The sequence below is a fragment of the Hylobates moloch genome, unplaced genomic scaffold, assembly GCF_009828535.3.
Source record: "Hylobates moloch isolate HMO894 unplaced genomic scaffold, HMol_V3 SCAFFOLD_14, whole genome shotgun sequence".
Taxonomy (NCBI): domain Eukaryota; kingdom Metazoa; phylum Chordata; class Mammalia; order Primates; family Hylobatidae; genus Hylobates; species Hylobates moloch.
In genome coordinates, this window is record NW_026652289.1 from 66,157,720 (window position 1) to 66,176,527 (window position 18,808).

Here is an 18,808-nt window from a genome sequence, read left to right on the forward strand (position 1 = left end):
AAAAACAAAAACAAAAACAAAAGGTCAGCACTATTTCCAGTGCAAACGTATTATGCTTTCTACATTGCATACTAGTCACAAAGTCCTGGGCTATAGTAGGAATTAAAACATGCAGTGAAGTTTTCTTTGCAAGGCATTAAGAAATAAAGTTAACTGTGGTTTTGAGTTTCAAAAGCAACTAGGAAGCAAAATATAATTAAGGGAAGATGAATTTCATGCTGCGAGGTATTAACTGGTTAACTTCAGAAATGTTATGTCTACTTGGGGATGTCTTTTTAGGCTCCCACTATCAACAAGGTCAGAGATGCTCAGAGTTACTGCAGGCCCTAGAATATTCTTTGTCTTATTAGCAAACTAACTGCAACCCCAAATCCTGCTCAATCAACAATGGTGCTCAATGCCTAGACTCCTAGATACGGACAATGTGGTACAGTGATTAGACAGCCATTGGGCCTTAAGGTGACCTCGGGGATATTACCCAAATTTTTCTGCCTAAATTTTTTCATCAGTACAATGGAAATAATGACAGTGGTACCTTATAAGACTGTTGTGATGTTCAAATAAAGTAAAACAGATAAAACACTTGGAGTAGTATTTGGTATATGGTAAGTACTTAAGTTAGCAATCACTATTGTGACCAGTGCTTCTGGCCCCAAAGAGAAAAGAAAAAGATGATAATGATCAAGAATATCACTATTTTTTTTTTTTTTTTTTTTTTGAGAAGGGGTCTCCCTCTTTCACCCAGGCTGGAGTGCAGTGGTGTGATCTTGGCTCACTGCAGGCTCCGCCCCCCAGGGTTCACGCCATTCTCCTGCCTCAGCCTCCCGCGTGACTGGGACTACAGGTGCCTGCCATCACGCCCGGCTAATTTTTTGTATTTTTAGTAGAGATGGAGTTTCACCGTGTTAGCCAGGATGGTCTCGATCTCCTGACCTCGTGATCCGCCCGCCTCAGCCTCCCAAAGTGCTGGGATTACAGGCGTGAGCCACCGTGCCCAGCCAAGAATATCACTATTAAGTAAAAAGCCTGGTGGGCTTATCCTCCTCCTGCCCCGCTCAGATGCGGGCTGGCAGCAACCTCCGGACGGGAAACTGACCTGATAGAAGTGATGAGACTCTTGATGGAGTCGGACACTGTATGGGAATGTCCAGCCAGTACGGACCAGGTGGGTGGGTCTTTAGGGTTGATGGCCAGAGAGCGTGCAGTGCGAATGAGGTACGATGAACTCTCCAGCATGGTCTTGGCTGAGACCAGGATTGGTTCCTGTGCCTGGGAACCCTGAGACCAAACAGCAGAGAAATCAAAGTCAGGGTCGAAGACATGAGTGAATGACGTGGGCCCTGAAAGGTCCTGTTCTTTGCCAAATCGCCACCTCTGCCCTTTGAAGGAGACAAAGAGGGCAGGGAACCATGAAGACTGGATTACCGGGGGTCTGCATGGTGGGGACTTAAGCCCATGTTTGCCCCTTAAATAGCATTTTGTGAGTGTGGCACATCCCAAGAATCGCCCCAAACCTAGGCAGTAAGATTGTTCTCTACATAGACGTTATTTCTCGAGAGGTGTAGTCACTGTGTTTCACTAACTGTGCACATGCCATCACTGACAAGAGTAACAGTAGCCCACACGTTGACAGAGAGGGCTTTTGGAGTTCTAACTATTAACTCATTTGGTGCCACACAAAGTTAGCCAAAGACCTTAGTATTATCTTCCTGTAAAAACTCCCTACCTCGGAGCTGATCTGGGCGGGAATGCTGACAAACTCAGGGTTTGAGGCGAACGCTGTCAGGTTCTCCACAGCTTCAATCAAGGGTGCGGTGGCGATGCGACACTTATTGCGGTTGTCTTCAGAGAAATCCCCATCCAGGGCCTGATGGGAGAAAACAGGGAGATTTTGCCCAACTGAGAGGCAGAAATTATTCCTGAACCACAGTAATCACCTCTTAGTGAAAGAAGTGGTTCAATGGGAACACTGAAAATGTTTGGTGACTTCACAAACAATAAATAAGAACTGATTAAAGAGACTCCTGCCATCAAGCAGAGGGGCCCAGTTAGCAGTTGTGAAGAATTAAAGACAAATGTGTAGCTCACAGGACAACTGACTCCACAGTCAACTTTCCACTCACAGGAAGCAGAGACACAGATTTAAACAGCACCCTGCTCTTCACCGCCCTGTGACCCCCTGACCAGACCATGCAGCGGGACTACTTTCCTCCTCACTTTTGAGACTATAATCCTTGGGATCTTCGCCTTCATTTTACTCAGATTAAATCTATTCTCTTCCAAACAATAAACATACTTTACTGTATTTTAAAGCAGTACTTTTAACTTTTTCTAAGTTTTACCTGGATATTCCCTAATGACTGATGGAGGCAAGGTGGGCATAACTGTCATCATTCTGGAATGAACACAATGGAATCTAACGGGATGGAATAGATGAGAACTACCCCCAGCCATACAAACAAATCTCACAAACATAATATTTAACAAAACAGGCCACCCACAAATGGGTACCTCCTGTACAATTCCATTAGTACCAAGTGCAAACACAGGTGGCCCTCCTAATCCAGGGTGTCAGAACAGCAGATAAGACCGGAGAGAGCACAAGGAAAGCTTCTGGGTGTCAATAACATTCTGTTTCTTATTTTGGCTAGAATTACCAAGGTGTGTTCCACTTGAGAAAATTCACTGAACTCTAAACATAACGTGTTTTCTCTATATGTATCTTACGCTTCATAATTAAAAAAAAAAACAAAAAAACAAAAAAACTAACAGCAGGTAACACAATGGCATTGAGTGATCAGGCCTATTGCTGATTTATGGCCTGGATGGATGAGAATCCAGGAATGTGGCCTGTGATCCATGCCAGACTGCTCACAAAGGGTCAACACTTTGATGAGGTTCCTAGCCCTAGACTCTACCTCCTCAGGATCAAGACTGTTAGAACCTACAGCCTGTGACCCAATGACAGAAACCCTCCCTCCCAGCGAAAGGCTACACTTGAGAAGGCAGTTATGTTTGCAGAAGAATGCAAATTTCCTTGTTAAACGACCTCTTAAACTTTTAACTTATCCCTTATGAGCAAGATATAAAGCCAATTTAGACAATTGGGATAAAAAAAAACCAGGGCACTGGCATTACCAAGCAAAGCAGATCTGAGATGGGAGCATTTCTGTTTTTCAATAAAGCAAGAGGAGGCAGGCACCGTTGGTTTGAAGGCGATTTCTGAATAACAACTACATTCCGATCAAGCCTTGGCAGCTTGGGACAATGATTACATACCCACAATGCTAATATTTTCAGAGGAATTCCTGCAAGCCTGGCTGATTTACTGTTTTTTGCTAATATAGTGCCTGGCTCGCCTTGGCTCATGCCCTTCCCCCACCAGACAGGCCCTGACCCTACCCTCACCTCTCCAGTTCTGCCACTTTTCCAGGCCCAATGGAAACCCATGCACGCCGGCTACTTCCCGCTCACATATAAAGCCACATTTCCTACTACCACTTACATACTTGGTAAATGTTGATTTATGTCGCCAGCACTGGCCACGTAGAAGTGAACCACCTTGGTACTCTGATCTTGTTGCACTGTTAATATCGCTCTGAAGTTTGGTAGATCCCCGGAGGTTGGGATTTACCAGACTTCAGAGCAATTTGAGAATACCAGTGTGAGGCAGGGTGGGTGCCACTCAGCAGGAGCCTGACACAGGTGGGCCCAAACACAGGCAAAAGAGTGAAGCAAGCTGATTGCAAGAGTGGACTTTGGAGTGGAAGAAACTCAAGTCCCAGACCCACCAGTGGCTACATGGCTTTCTCCAATCATACCCCTTCAGCTGGGATCACACGACTTCCAGCTTAACAGGAGATGCTCAGCCTTCCCTTGGTGCTGCTCCCGCTTCCCGCTTCTTACCTCTCTACGCTTTTCTCGTCCCCTTTCTGCTCCCACAAACCTCTCAGTCTATTGGGAAGAAGGGCAGCCAATCAAGCCACCAAGCCTAAGCTGAACTTCTTCAAACTAAAAAGATGACAACTCAAGGGAAATCTCAAGGAATGGTTTTCTAATTGCGTAGGTGTCACAGACAGCACTACTAGAATAAAGACAGGGTTTGTTTGTTTGGGGCTTTTAAGCATAGGCCCTAAAATCATATTAACATATAGCCCATTGCTATTTGCAAGTCAGAGCCTTGAATAACATGAACTAGAATAGCAAGCTACGTCAATCATTTTCCATTCTCAAAAAGGACAAGTTATTTCATCCAAAAAAGGCATCCGGCGTCAGAAAGGATAGTTTGCACAGGTATTATTTCATTTCTGAAATCTGCTTCCATTGGGCACAGCAGAGCCACTCAAGTAAACTGAATACTCAAAGCTGCCCAGTGGTGAAATTTCAAGCAAGCATGAGAGTTTCCATGTCACAGAACGTCCGGCATACCAGCCATAATGAAGAAAGGGTAAATTTACTTCGCCATATATCCAGGCCCCACCAGGACAAGAACACTCCCAAACCCAGAGCCTGCTCCAAGTGTTCCCCCTTAGCAAAATACCATGGATATCTGGGAGAAACAATTTCTGTGTATGCACAAAATCAAAGAGTCATGGACTTTGGGGGCTAGAGGGGACCCTAAAGACAATTTAAGCTTAAACCCTCAATTCTCCAGACAATAAAACCAGCACCTGGAAAGTGACATGACTTAACAAGGTCACCTTGCTACTCACTGGCATGCCTCAATGAACTGAGCCTCCTGGCTCCCTTCTCTCCTGCTGACCTTAGACAAAGGCAACAGAACAAGGAGTGAAAAGCCCAAGAGTCTTTTTCCTTTTCCTTCTAAAGAAACCACTTTCCCAATCCAAACACAGGGATGACCAAGAAAGCATACTCACAGCCAAGTCAAATTCGATTAAAGAGAGCTGGATCGGGTGTCTGTGGTACACACTGAAAGTGCTTAATTGCAAAAACCCCGAGCTTTAACTCTGCTGTGAGGGGCAAGGCCAAACTTCAACTTCTCAGAAAAACAAACGCTGCTGTTGCATAATTTCTACTTGGCACCCAAATGTGAGTGACTGCGCATTTAAAATAACATTCCATTCCACACATCTGATTCAAGACTAGGTAATGAGCTGAATGAAGAGAGAAAGGCAGGCAACAGCGTACGTGGTGACTCGGAGAGACAGCCGCTGTGGTTAGGCGTGTGCATCCTTCTACCATGCCCAGAATTTACAGCCATCCCTGGCAGGAGGCAGAAACACAGAAATGGATTCCCATGGAGCCCCGCTCTAGGATTTTAAAGAGTGCCATCAGTAGTGACTGATGCTGATGAGCCACTGTGTGCTCCTGCTCCCTCGTGCTTCTCTTGGTGGCGCTGCTCCCTCCTTCATGACTATAAGGGTGTGGCAGCTGGGATTTAGGCTTGGGCACATCCTCATGGTTAAAAGAAAAAACAGCACTAAGCAGCATAAAACTTAAGAGCAATACGCAGCTATGAGGGCAGCTGTCTTAAGCACTGAGCACTGAGGGAATTAAATATTCATTTGTTTTTCTGTTTGACAGAATACATAACCATTCCTTCAAACAGGAAATCTATTCAGCATATAGTACCATGTGCTACAGTGAAATGACCTTTACCACTTTCCTGTTAGTAAATTAAAAGCAAAGCTCATGGCTCCCAGCAAACCCTGCCACACGATGGGAATTGAAAAACCAGGCCCATTTCCACACACTGAGGGGCAACATGTTCATTTCTGTTCCTCTTGCATTGCTCCTCGTTCCCAGGGTGCGCCAGGAGACAGAGGCCTTTATCTTTTCCACGTTACAACCCCCCGACATTCCTCCTCTGATGTTCTGCACAGGCCTATCTTTTAGGCCATCATAAGAGCTCATTTGCTGCAGGGAATTGCAAAGAGGATTTGACACTGTGAGGAGAATCTGAAAAGAACATGAGATCTTAACAGAGATGCTTTATATAGAGATAGGTCAGGATTTAAAACTGAAGAGGAGGCAGACAAGAAAGGGCTCCAGAAATTTCTACAGAATAGTGTCTTTCCTTTTTTTACTCCGTTGGTCCATCTAAATATAATGTTTTTTAACGACCAGAAAATGATTGATTTTAACTGAGATAAGCTCATTACACAGCAACCAAAGATGCCGCTGCTGTCAACTCTATTGCTCTTTCCACCCTCACCTCCCCAAACTCACACACAAGCCCTGCAAACACAGCAAGGTCTTTCTTCCCAGGCTGCAGAGGTGACTTCATCTCTCCATCCCAAAGAGATGAACAGCATGCCAGGGCTGAAAGCAGGGGCTCTGGTGCCTGGGTTTGAATTCTGCCCCACCACTTCCTTTACCAAGGCTCACCTTGGTAAAGTTACTTAACCTCTTTGTGCCTCAGGTTCCCATCTGTAAAATGGGGATAAGCACACGGTGGTTGTATGGAGTGAATGAGTAACATACCCAAAGCACAAAATAAACATTTTTAAATGTAAGCTTTATTACTTCCTAATTACTGTGAGCTATGATGGTAATTCAGGTAACCTGCCACCAGGATCACGGGGAACCTGGACACTGGCTTTATTCAATTTCAACCGAGCTTACTCTTGCCTTCAAACAGGGAGGGGTTTTTGTTTGTTCATTTATAAAAAAAAAGACTCTTTGTTTAAATAGCTAAGAAGCTGCTGACTGGGGTGCGAGTCCCATGTGCTGACCGCCAGCTTCCAACTGGTGCTGGGCTGGGTGTTCTCTCCTTTTGCCTCTGCTTGGTCATCCTGTTGACTGATTTCTGCATGCAACTGCACTGGCTTTTTGTAGTCAAAATAAAATGAGGTATGCAGTGTCCTATCCTCTGGAGAGAACTGGGAAAACTTCTCTTACTCTAGGACTGTCCCAGCAGCAAAGCCAACCCTCCTATCTGAATGAATACAAAACCCTTAAGTAAAAAGTGTTAACTCCTTCAATGCCTTTCCCTTCATTGGTGTCCAGGGTTTAACACAGAACTGGTATCTTGCCTCCCATGACAATGCTCCTTTGAAGGCTGGGGCTGTGGAAGGAGCTGGGGCGGTGGTGCTGGGCCTTCTGCCTGTGGTCTGTTGTCCAGGCTGTGGCTGTTTTCTCACAGGGCAGCTGCCTGCTGCCTGCTTGGTCCTAGCTGAGGGCAGACTGTGTTTCTGGCTTCATCACCCACCTACAAGTACTACGGCCTAGTGATTCCCACTTGCTTCTTGCAAGTGAACCTGCCCATCCACCACATGCCCATATACCTTAATGCAAAGGTGAATTTTTAATGAACACCAGATGCTCTATTTTTAAAAGTTGATGCTCCACTTAAAACATTCAGGGCCGGGCGCGGTGGCTCACGCTTGTAATCCCAGCACTTTGGGAGGCCGAGGCGGGTGAATCACGAGGTCAGGAGATCGAGACCACGGTGAAACCCCGTCTCTACTAAAAATACAAAAAATTAGCCAGGCGTGGTGGCGGGCGCCTGTAGTCCCAGCTACTCGGAGAGGCTGAGGCAGGAGAATGGCGTGAACCCGGGAGGCGGAGCTTGCAGTGAGCCGAGATTGCGCCACTGCACTCCAGCCTGGGGGACAGAGCCAGACTCTGTCTCAAAAAAAAAAAAAAAAAACAAAAAAAAAAACATTCAAACAGCTATAAACAGAATTAATATCACAGGAATGATGAAAATGTTTTAAGTGATTTTTCCACAACTTCCCATTCCCTTCTCCTTCCACCTACTCTCTTGGTCCAGATATATTCAGCAATGATGGGAGAGCCCTCTACTAGCCCACCCAAAAACGCCACAAGTAGACATATCGTTTAAGTAAAATCAGGGTATTTGCTACGCAAGCATAGTGCTAAGAAAGGCCCTATAACCAACCCTTTCCCACCAGAGTTCTGTCCCTAAGCTTCTCATGTACAGAATTTGGGGAGGCCTCCTTCCCCACCATCTAAAAGGTTAGTAGAGCCCAAGGCTGTTGGTTTTTCATGAAGGTATCTCCATTAGTAAGGGATGCCTATTCAGTGACATCAACCATAAGACTGAATTAGAAGTTAAGCTTCACTAGACAAGGAGAGGAGTGGAGCTTAAATCTTGTTCCCCTTCCCCCTCCAGAACAGGAGTTACAGAGTTGAATAAGGCCTGTAGTCCAGCAACCTACCTTGATGGTCTTCACCAGGTTGGCAGTGCTGTTGGCGACTTCCTTGGCTGACTGGACAAAGTGCCTCTTGGCTACTGGGTTGGCCGTCTTGGATGAGGCGATGCGGCAGGCATTGCACAAGGCTGACGTGTGCTTGGCAACAATTGTGGCGGCTGACAGGACCTACAAAGCATGGAGCAAGGTTAGGGGTACCCCATGCTACAGTGCAGAGGGGTCCACCCTGGTCCTCAGCCCTGGGTTCCTGTTCAATTCACATGTTCAGAGCCTGTGTGATTACACGCATGTCTAGTTCTGTCACCCTCAAAGTCATTCCAAGAAAGAGGAGGGCAACAAATCTTAAGCACAGATAATAAAGAAAGAACAAGTAAAAAGGAGGTGCTGACATAGTGGTGGGATAGGCTGACCCCCAGGTAGTCTTAAAGGAGATGTAATCAGTTAGCCTTTGGAACCCCAGATAGGAGGTCCAGGGTACAGAATCTAGACCAAGGTCTACATATACACAATTTTAAGTTTTCTAGTAGTCACTTTAAAATAAGTAGAGAAACAAGAGAAATTAATGAAATAATTTCTTCTATTTAACTTGGTATATCCGAAATATTTCACCATATAATCAATTTTAAAATATTGAGATTTTACAATCTTTTTCTCATACCAAGTCTTTGAAATTCAGTGCGCACTGCATATTTACAACCCATCATAATTTGGACTAGTTCCATTTCAAGTGCTTAACAGCCACATGTAGCCAGTGGCCACCATACTGTAGAGCCCAGATCCAGATGAGAAAAATACATATCAAGGTGCAACAGCTCCCTCCTCATCCATGGAGGGCTGCTGGCACCTACTGAGGTGTCTGGCTCAGGAAGATCCACAGGCTCCACCCTGCCAGCCTCAACTCATTTGCTTTTCTGAATCCACCTGTTCTGCTTTGCTGAGGCTGGTAACACCCTTTTGGCCTTGCTGGATGGGTAAGGACTCCCAGATACACCAGCTCTCGGGGCTGCTTTAGGTCCACATGGTCCTTGTGTTTCCTTCTTTGTTCAGGTCCTTCTCCTGCTTCAAGAATGTGGGCCCCAGGTTGATGGCAGACATGTCACTAACAAGACTGCCTCCGCCACCCCCATTCCAGCCACTTCTTCTTCCCTGTGGTACACACTGTTTTAATAAGTGACTGGGACCCCGTGCCACTCAGGTATGAGAGGTGTTATGGAATGTCACATGTATTGGCTCGTCCTCAAATGTCACTCTGGCTTCTTTCTGTGCTGCAGATTCTACCGAACTCTGAGGCCCGGTTCAGTGCCATCACTGCTGTGAAGTGAGCCCTGACAGCCCCCTTGGAGAATTAATCACACCTTCCTTTGCACATCCCTGGCACTGTCATCGTGCCCTGGACATTGCATTTTCCAAACTTTGCCTAACACATTTAAGAGCCAAGGGGTAGAATATGGAGCCGTGCACACACTGACCCCTTACAGCTAAGCACAGAACAAGCCCTCAATGCATGTCCCCTGAAATGAATGAAGACTCCTTGTGAATCTCACTGTGATTACTTCACTCCTTTTGCCTTCTGGCACCCCATTTCAAGGCACTTACAAATTTCCAGATTCATCATATTTTGCAATATTTGCTCCCACCTAAGTCATTATCTACAGTGCTGGCATTTAGCTACCTTTGCAAGCTCTGAAAGAACAAGATTCTTTACTAATTTCTCATAGTCTCCCACAACCTACCTAGAGGAGCTGCTTACAGGCTTGAAATCTTACATCCTCCCCAATAGTTACCTGTGATGGGCTGCTGCCAGGGTCCACCAAGTTCTGGCATGCCATCTGGATGGCCTGGTTAGCCCTGGCAAACTGGATGGGGTCCACTAGGCCCTGGTGGCCTGCCTGGCTGTTTGGATCAGAGATGCCAACCAAGTATGCAGCCTAGAAAGGGAAGAGAAAAACCACAGCTCAGGCGCCATGCTCCTAGGTGAGCCTGCTGGGGACGATGGTCCACATTATACATGCAGCTGTCACACTTAGACACTCCTTAGTTCAAACTGGTCAAGGTCATCTCATCCTGCCACTAATAAGGGTGTAATAATGAACAGGTTTATGCCAGCTTGACACACCAGAAGGAGTTTATCATAGGCTCATGGAACAAAGTCTCCCTATTCTTAGGAGAGAGCCTCAAGAAATTCTTCTTTGGGGGCATGGATAAGGATGGACGCAGCCCTGACTACTCTGGCAGCCATCTTGTGATCACGAGGCTGCCCAGCCTCAGCATGAAGCTGACTCTTTGGCTGGCAGACAGGAGAGGCAGAAAACAGTGGGTGCATGCAGACTAATGGCGTGGAGCTGCTGGGTCAGCCAACCGTGGAGCCTGCCCCGTCCTAGGGTTCCTCATCTCAGAGCCTACTGAAGCATGTCCTTATTGCTTAGGTCAGTATTTTTAATAGCAGAAGGGATCTTAACTTCGTAATTGAGTAAGATGGCCCAGAAAAAAAACAACAAAAAAGACAGCATTTGGTTCCCAAGAGGACAAGAGGGCACAAGGGAAGGGCTTCTCTTTGCAATTCTGTTTAGATGTGTCAGCCAAATAAAAGAGAAAAAATGAATCTGTGCACAGGAATTTTGATCTTACTTCATTTCTCCTGAGATCTGAGGGGAAGGATAAAGGTAGATAATTTCATCCCCTAAACTAGTAATGTTTCTCTGTGGTTCAGTAAAATCTTCAAAGTTCAAGGTAACTGTCAAATGATGAACGCTTTAAAGTAGATGCTGACATCCTTGAAGCTTCTGTCATGGGAGGTCAATCATCATTGAAAATACATGGGATAGTCAAAGAAGGGCAAGGAATGTGCCATATCATGTCTCTGCATGATGGCATCTAATTTTTTTCTCTCTCTGATCCTAAAAAGAGCATGACATAACAGTTTCGCATTTCTAAAGCCTTAGCAAATTTAAATTATTTAGTGCTTATTTTTCTACCCAAACAACTCATCTATAATAAAACCTTTCAAAAGGATTGAAAAGTTGGCCTCTGAACCTATATGCTGGGTCTGTACTGAGTCTCGTCATGCTCCCCAGCCTGGCCCAGGGCTGCTCTGCTCCTGGGGGATAACTGGCTCATGTTGTGTGTAAATGCCCCAGCCAGCACAGAAGCCACTGCCTTTCCCATGGTTTCTGTGGTGGTACTTGGAGAAAGAGGTGCAGCTGGAGCTCCCCACACCTCCCACAGGGATCTGGCACAGGGCACATGGCTGCATCAGGACCAGCCCCTTACCTGGGCTGCGGCCTCTGTCAGCCCACAGAGAGCCTTAGATGCAATCCCCACACATTCCCCAAAGGCAGGGAGGTCTCCGGTCTTGGCATTCTGTGAAATCCCTGCCATCGATTCACCAAGAACCTGCAAAACAAATGGCCAGCAACATTCTCTATCCAGCATTGCCTCAAACCAAGGGGTAAAGGAGGCTACACTCCAACTTTAATATTCAAGGCAACTTAATTTGGAACATTTGAGATTTTCTCCTTTATTTGGATTAAAAAGAGATGGAAGAGAATTACATCATTTCCATTCCACAAAGAGATAAGTACAATGAAAGTATAACCCAAAGTTATCTATATTCCAAGCAGTTACAGTTAATATACACAGACAATATAGCAGAGTCTATAAAAGGCAACTCATGGGTGAATGGTCTAAACTGAGAACTAGTTCCCAGAATATAAAAATCATATCCATCGAGCTGTAGGTGAGTTCATAATCAGAAAGCATGATACTCACCCTTCCAGATATCATTTGTCTAGTTACTGACAGTAAAATTTAAGCAGAGATCTTTGTTAAGTATGTTTCCTAAATACTGTAAGAATTTTGCCTTATTTTGAAAATCAGTGGTGTGGTGTATTCTTTCTTCAGAGATCTTTACAATAACAGCTGAAAGAGATTTGTGTTCAGAATCCAACCCAGAGTGGTCACGCATCCTGTACAAGGTCACAGTAAAGGTCACATGGGCAGGTACAGGGTGCCCAATGCAAATCTGGTGTTCCCTCATTATGCCCCAGAAGGGCTGGTCATATTTTCCTTGGCAACAATGATGGAACTGAAGGATGTTTTACCCTGTGGAGAGACTATGGTATTGCCAGGTCTAGAACCCAAAGCAGAGACCATTTGTCAATAAGGCATCTTGGAAGGGAATAAATTCCCTAAAATTGCTTGGATATACAAAATAATCCAGTTTACATAAGGACTTGCAAAAAAAAAAAAAAAAAAAAAAGAGAGAGAGAAGGTAGAGGGTAGTTTTATGTATAATATTTCCCCCTCCCTCCGAAGCTCACATTCCTCTTTAAGAAGGAACCATTTCTTTGGATCTGAGTGTGTATGCATCTTTCCCTTAGACAATCCATAATTCCATAAAAGGTACCGGATGAGGAAATTCTAGTTTTAGCTCAAATCAGAGTCCTTTTGACATTATCAGTACAGATGTTTCCCCGCTAGAATAAAAGTGACCATGTTTCAGCTACAAAGCCAGATTGCAACAGCTCGACATCCATTCTTCTCCCTTGCATTTGATTTTCACCTTCTGATTTGAAGGCATTCTCAAAAGACATTGGTATGATTACTACAGTGGAGTGTTTCTCAACAGTTTTTTTTATTATTATAATTGTTCCACTAAGGAGGCTTTTAAGTTTTTTTTTTCTAATCAAATACCAAAGAATAAGATTTTGTTGAGTAAGGTTAAGATAGGAGCAGGGTAACAAGCCATTATATTATCTTAAATTGTTTTCAACACCTCTACAATGTCCTAACAAAACAAAACAATTTCACCCTCCTTGAGAATGCATGCCATGAATAGACCGCAAAAGAACACATAAGAGGATCCCACATAAGTCAAGTCACTGAAGGACTTTCCAAATCAGTTCTGGTGTAGAAAATACACGATTTGACTCACAATAAGACCCATTTGTGAAAAAAGAGAGGAAATGGTTCTCAAAGTATGGTTCCTGGACCACAGGGGCAGGACCTGGGAGATAGTCAGAAATGTAGAATCTCGGCTTCATCTCAGACCTACTGAAACAGAAACTTGTGGGTAGGCAATCTGTATTTAAGAAGCCCTCCAGATGATTCTGATGCACCCTCAAGTTTGAGAAGCTCCTGAGCAAAGGGCTCCACAAATAGGCTTCATGCTACATGCGGCTAGCGCTGCAGACCAGCCACAGGCAGATGCACAGAAGGCACGCCTAAACTTCTCCCCACATTGACGAGCAATGCTAACTTCTGACTTATGGCATAGGCAGTCTTACCTTGGAGTTTTCCATCACACTCTCAATGCAGTCAAAGTAAGAGAGGTCACTAACAGGTTCATTAGGATTGTCCAACATCCCCTTCACAGTCTATAGAAGAAGAACACAACATAAAAAGCAAGCAAATGTCATAGGGCAAAAGAAATTCAACATCAACTACCAACTATCAACTTTCCCTCCATATACAAGTTTCTGGTCATGATCACTTTTACTCAGATGTTTGAGAATTTAGATCATGGTATCACGACTTCAGATTTCCTGTTAGCAACACAATGCTCATTATAGGGGTCTCTGGTTAGCTTTGCCAGAGATGAGAATCTCTTGTTTTCAGTTTTGAAGGAGAAGAAACAAGGTAAACACAGAATGGATGTGCATTTAAAACATATTAGAACATTAATACAAGGCAATACGTGCATGGTCAATTAGCATAATTTCTCTGCAGGATAATTCTAAGGAGTTTAAATTTCAAAAGGCCATTCATTCATTTATTTAAGACCAGTAAGAACCCTCAGTTTTTCCAATTTTGGAACATTTTAATGGGAAGGCATGAAAGAAGGTACTTCCCCCAAACTGTCCATTGCGATGGTTCATTTGTTTTTAATTTAAACAGTGTAGAAAACGTTTCTTGTTGTTCAGGTCCTCATCAAAGAAATACATGGGTATAGGGCCTGGCTCTGTGTCTCTAAGCCACCGAAAACCATGGCTAGCTCTGTCATGGCATTGTAATGAACTTTGATCACCACTTGTAAGGGACTTTTCCTGGGGATGCAGCCGTTTAACCTCCTCACCAGAGAGTGAGAATGTACATTAGGACCCAGCAATCTTTGGGACACAGCCAACAAAAAGAGAGTCATTTGAGTTACAAAGGCTGGTGGGGGGCTGGGAGAGAAGGAAGGGGAACTGCTGAGCTGTTAAAGATGGGAGGGAAAGAGGGCAGTGTAAGGAATGAGCTCATTTCATTCAAGAACCTCCTCCCACTCCTTGGATATTCAAAATTGTTCTATTAACAGCAATCCTAAACTAGTCATATTTTTCAACCAAGGATATCAATAAGGGATGGAGTATTGGCACCTAGGCCAACAGAGCTCATTTAGATCAACAACCTACATATTTATATTTGCAAATGTGAACATAGCAGAACAGGGTAGTAATTCAGCCAATGTAAGAAACATTCTCAACTGTTTTCAGAATGCTTCGGTCCTGTGGTAACAATCCCTTTCTCATTTCCAGCTGTGCACAATGGCCTAGTGCCAGTATCAGGGCCTCAATCAAATGCTTCAGAAGCTGCAGTGGGTATTCCCACCATGCCAGACCCATGCTGATCACCCAGAAAATGGAAGGTCCCTTGAGACAACCAACCCACATCTACTGAGATACTCATCTGGCATCTCAATATAACCGGCATTGGTTAGGACATACAATTAAGTACACTGATTTTATCTTTACCCACACACACATTCTATGGGGATACATAACTTTTCAAGTATAAATGAGTATGAGTATAAAATGAAAAGCACCCACACTGTGTTCTGGGCCCTTAGGGGCCCCACAGCCACCCTGACTGTGTAAGTACTGTTAGTCCTAGGATTCCTCTTACATATTCCCTACATGGTACAGATACAGTGTATGGGAAAATCATTTTTACTCAAAAGAACACCTATCTCAGCCCCTAGCTCTCTCCCCATTGTTCCAGAATAATCTCTCCAATATTTTTTAGGTAAAAATTGCTGATCTTCAGCCTACACCCAACATCACAGGCCTCTTCCTGTTTGAAATAAAGAATCCTTTAACAAAATACATCTCATCCTACTGGAAACAGGAGAAGCAGGAATGATAATCCCACTCAATCTAGTTTCTCTTCAGTTTCTTTCCACTTGGATTGGAACTTTGGCCTTAACAGCCTCCGCGGAAAGATAAAAGGCAAGGACAGAGAAGAGAAAACTAGCCCTATAGGGAAAGAACAGACACAGACATAGACATAGACAGACAGACACACAGACACAGACACTCCCTTTCTCAAGTCCTCAGCAGCCTTCCCAGGGACCTACCTCGAGCTCCCGCAGGGCATTATCGCACTCTTTCTGGCCCGGAGCTTGCTGGGTACACAGAGTGATGAGTTGATTGATGCTCTCTGTCACAGCTCTGTGACAGAAACAGAATTTTTTTTTTTTAAAGATCAACAGTAATTTCCCCTACAATGCTTTGCAGGCTCACCAGAAATACAATTAGTTCACTGTTTCAGCTTGGGTCCCCAGGAGAACTCTTCTGCAGAGGCTCTATACAACCAAAAATAAACCACACCCAGAGAAGACAGAATGAGAAACCCTACCTTGCCTCTGATTATTCATTTGCTAGATCTGGAAGGGGTTCTAATACAGGTGACCTTTGAACAACATGGGTTTGCACTGTGCAAATCTGCTTATAGGTGGGTTTTTTTTTGTTTTTTTTTTTTTTTCAGTAAAAGTCACACCAGTGTGTCTACCTCTCCTTTCTCCCCTTCCACCTCTTCCACCTCTGCCACCTCTCAGACAGCAAGATGAACCCCTCCTCCTCTGCTGCCTACTCAACGTGACAAGGATGAGGATGAAGACCTTTATGATGATCCACTTCCACTTAGTGAAAAGTACATTTTCTCTTATCATTTTGTTAGTAGCTCAACTTATCACAAGAATACAGTACATAATACATTAACATACAACATACAAACTATGTGTTAACTGTTCATGGTATCAGCAAGGCTTCCAGTCAACAGTAGGCTATTGGTAAAGTTTACGGAAGCAAAAGCTATACACGAATTTTTGACTGTGCAGGGGTCAGTGCCCCTAACCTTTGCATTGGTCAAGGGTCCACTGTAGTTCTCCTAAGAAAGCTAATACATTCATAAGAAAGAATTCGCAACAAGCAAATAGACCATATTAGCACTATTTGAGACCCTTCATCAGCAGTCCCCATGGAGCAAGACAACCGCATGAAACAAGATAAAAAATGTACAAAATATTATGTACATTTTTTAATACATGGACATAAAGTGAACTGTGCCTATGATTTTAAAATTTCTTCCTTCCATTAAATTCTATATGATTGACTGGTTCCCAAAAGTGACCACAAAATTATTCATTAAAATAGCTATTTTCTTTGTTAACATTAACAGAAATAAACTAGGGACTCTTATATGACTTTACTTGTTTCTAAGAGGTAGCCCATAAGTAGATACAGAATTGGGGTGGAGTGTGAGAAGAAAATTAATCACTTTGTGCTTCTGATTACCTATTGAGCACAAGTCATTGACAAGGACTCTGTCCCTCCTGGGCAGCCCGTTTAATTTGTCTGAAGTAATGACATGGATAATTTTGAAAGTCATGGCCATTCGTAGTTAACTTTTTATATAGTATAAGATACAGCTCACAGTTGTTTTAAAAATTTTTTTGCATATGTAAGCCCCATAGTTCCAGCCCCTTTTGTTGAAAAGACAATCTTTTCACCATTGATATGTGTTGCACTGATTTACATGGTCAATATTTTGTCAATACCACACTGTCTTAACGACTAGCTTTATACTAAGTCTTAAAATGGAAAACCCATGCATTTTATAAATGAAAAATCTGAGATAACTCCCAAAGAGGAGCTACAAATAAGCAGCAGAAATAAGACTTAAACTCATGCCTATCTGACTCCAAAACCAAATACATAATTCTTTTCTGCACTGTCATAACTGGTCCACACTTCCGGCAGGGCCCAGAATTCTACTCAGTTTCTAACCACGGCAGCTTTGCCAAGTTAAACAAAAATAAAATAGGCACATATTGCTGTTAATCACCAACACTAATATAAAAGATGCCTCATTTTATTAGTTAAATTGGCTTTGCAGCTTCCCACAGAATATCAAATTAGACAGAAAATGATGTTGCCAATGTACGAAAGCAATCGGCTTAATTATCTGATGAGGAGATACTGCTTTCAATTTTAAATTGAGCTAGGGTGACAGGAAAAATTCTAAAATAGTTTTTGTAAGCTTGACTCTGGTGATTCATTTATTTGGTGACCGCCATTTAATTAGGGTGTCACTGGGAAGCACTGCGCTCTCTATGGTGCAAAGCAAAACAAGAACAAGGAGACAGCTGGACAATCCCTAGTTCCAAGGATTGCGGAGGGTGTAGTCCTCAATGCGCGCATTTAAAGTACCTCCTGGGGAGTCCAGCACCCTGTTCTACATGGTGATGGCCTTGAGACACACTTCTGAGATAGGCTGGCATATATCAACATCATAATGGCATGATCGTTTGGTGCTATTTCCACATATCACAGAAACTTTCTATTTAGCTTAATTCTCTCTGTGTTTCCTGTTTATCTGTGTTTTTTAAAAAACCTTGTTGCTATATAAAAGTTTCTTCCATTAAAAACTAAGTGTTTATAATTGGTGAATCCAGAGGATATACAGCTGTGGGAAAGCTGCCAGTTTTCCTCAACTCTTAAACTTTTCTGTAGATGTAAAATTTTTTCAAATAAAAACTTGGGACAAAAACCAACAGACTAAGGGTTTGTGATTGGGTAATAGGCAAAAGTGCCAGCACAGCATCCCGTGTCTAAGTGAGATGCTTGGGTAATACTGATCCAGAACTAAGAAGCATTATTTAGCTATCGCGAATTCCCATAACTCATTTTACAGTCAGGATTACATAGCTAAATAAGTGCTAAGTGGTCCAGAGGCAAATGGTTATGTAAATTTGACGATGAAAAATAATATTTATGTTTTAAACCCCAGCAGCTATTTATAAGAGCAAAGAATGTGGAGCAACTCAAATACGCAACAACAGAGGATTAAATATACACCCCACAAGAGAATTCTGGGGACCCATTAAAAGTCAGTGTGTAGCATATTACTAATGTCACAGATGAATATATGTGTTACATGATTAAGGAAAATAAAATTTACAAAATAGCATAAATAGAATGGGCCTACCCCTCTAAAAATAAACATATATATGCATAGAAAATGATAGAATGACATATATTAAAATGTGAAGGGACTTCATAATGTTGTTTTGAAAGAAAAAGTTTCAATAAATCTACCACCCGTTAGAAATTAATCAATTTACGTTATCTTAAAAAATATGGCCAAAATTAGAAGGGTCTCTGTTCTTTGTAAATCCAAATAGGTCTGAAGTAGTTACTTTTTTTTTTTACAATCTTTTTTTAGTGATCAAAGCTACATAAGTTCATTTTTAAAAATAAAAAAAGCTAAATAACCATAATGCTACCTTATAGAGATAGTGTTTTCATCTAGGTTTATCTATCTACTCTCAGTTTCTAAAAAAATTGGATCTACAACTTCAATGGTTAAAAAGGGTTAAGGTAAAACATTATTTAGTGTTCAGAGATGCTGAA

General features: G+C 43.1%; 1 protein-coding gene across 4 annotated transcripts in view; it reads right to left on the reverse strand.

Moving 5' to 3' along the window:
* TLN2 (talin 2) overlaps positions 1-18,808 on the reverse strand; it is a 465,831-nt gene that overhangs the window by 81,097 nt on the left and 365,926 nt on the right. For all 4 annotated transcript variants that reach the window (XM_032174074.2, XM_032174073.2, XM_058427409.1 and 1 more), the window contains 7 exons: positions 15,472-15,565; positions 13,424-13,513; positions 11,409-11,531; positions 9,923-10,066; positions 8,145-8,306; positions 1,727-1,867; positions 1,097-1,278 (listed from right to left, as the gene is read on the reverse strand). In XM_032174074.2, the coding sequence (XP_032029965.1) occupies positions 1,097-1,278; positions 1,727-1,867; positions 8,145-8,306; positions 9,923-10,066; positions 11,409-11,531; positions 13,424-13,513; positions 15,472-15,565 (936 nt within the window). The remainder of the gene's footprint in view (positions 1-1,096; positions 1,279-1,726; positions 1,868-8,144; positions 8,307-9,922; positions 10,067-11,408; positions 11,532-13,423; positions 13,514-15,471; positions 15,566-18,808) is intronic.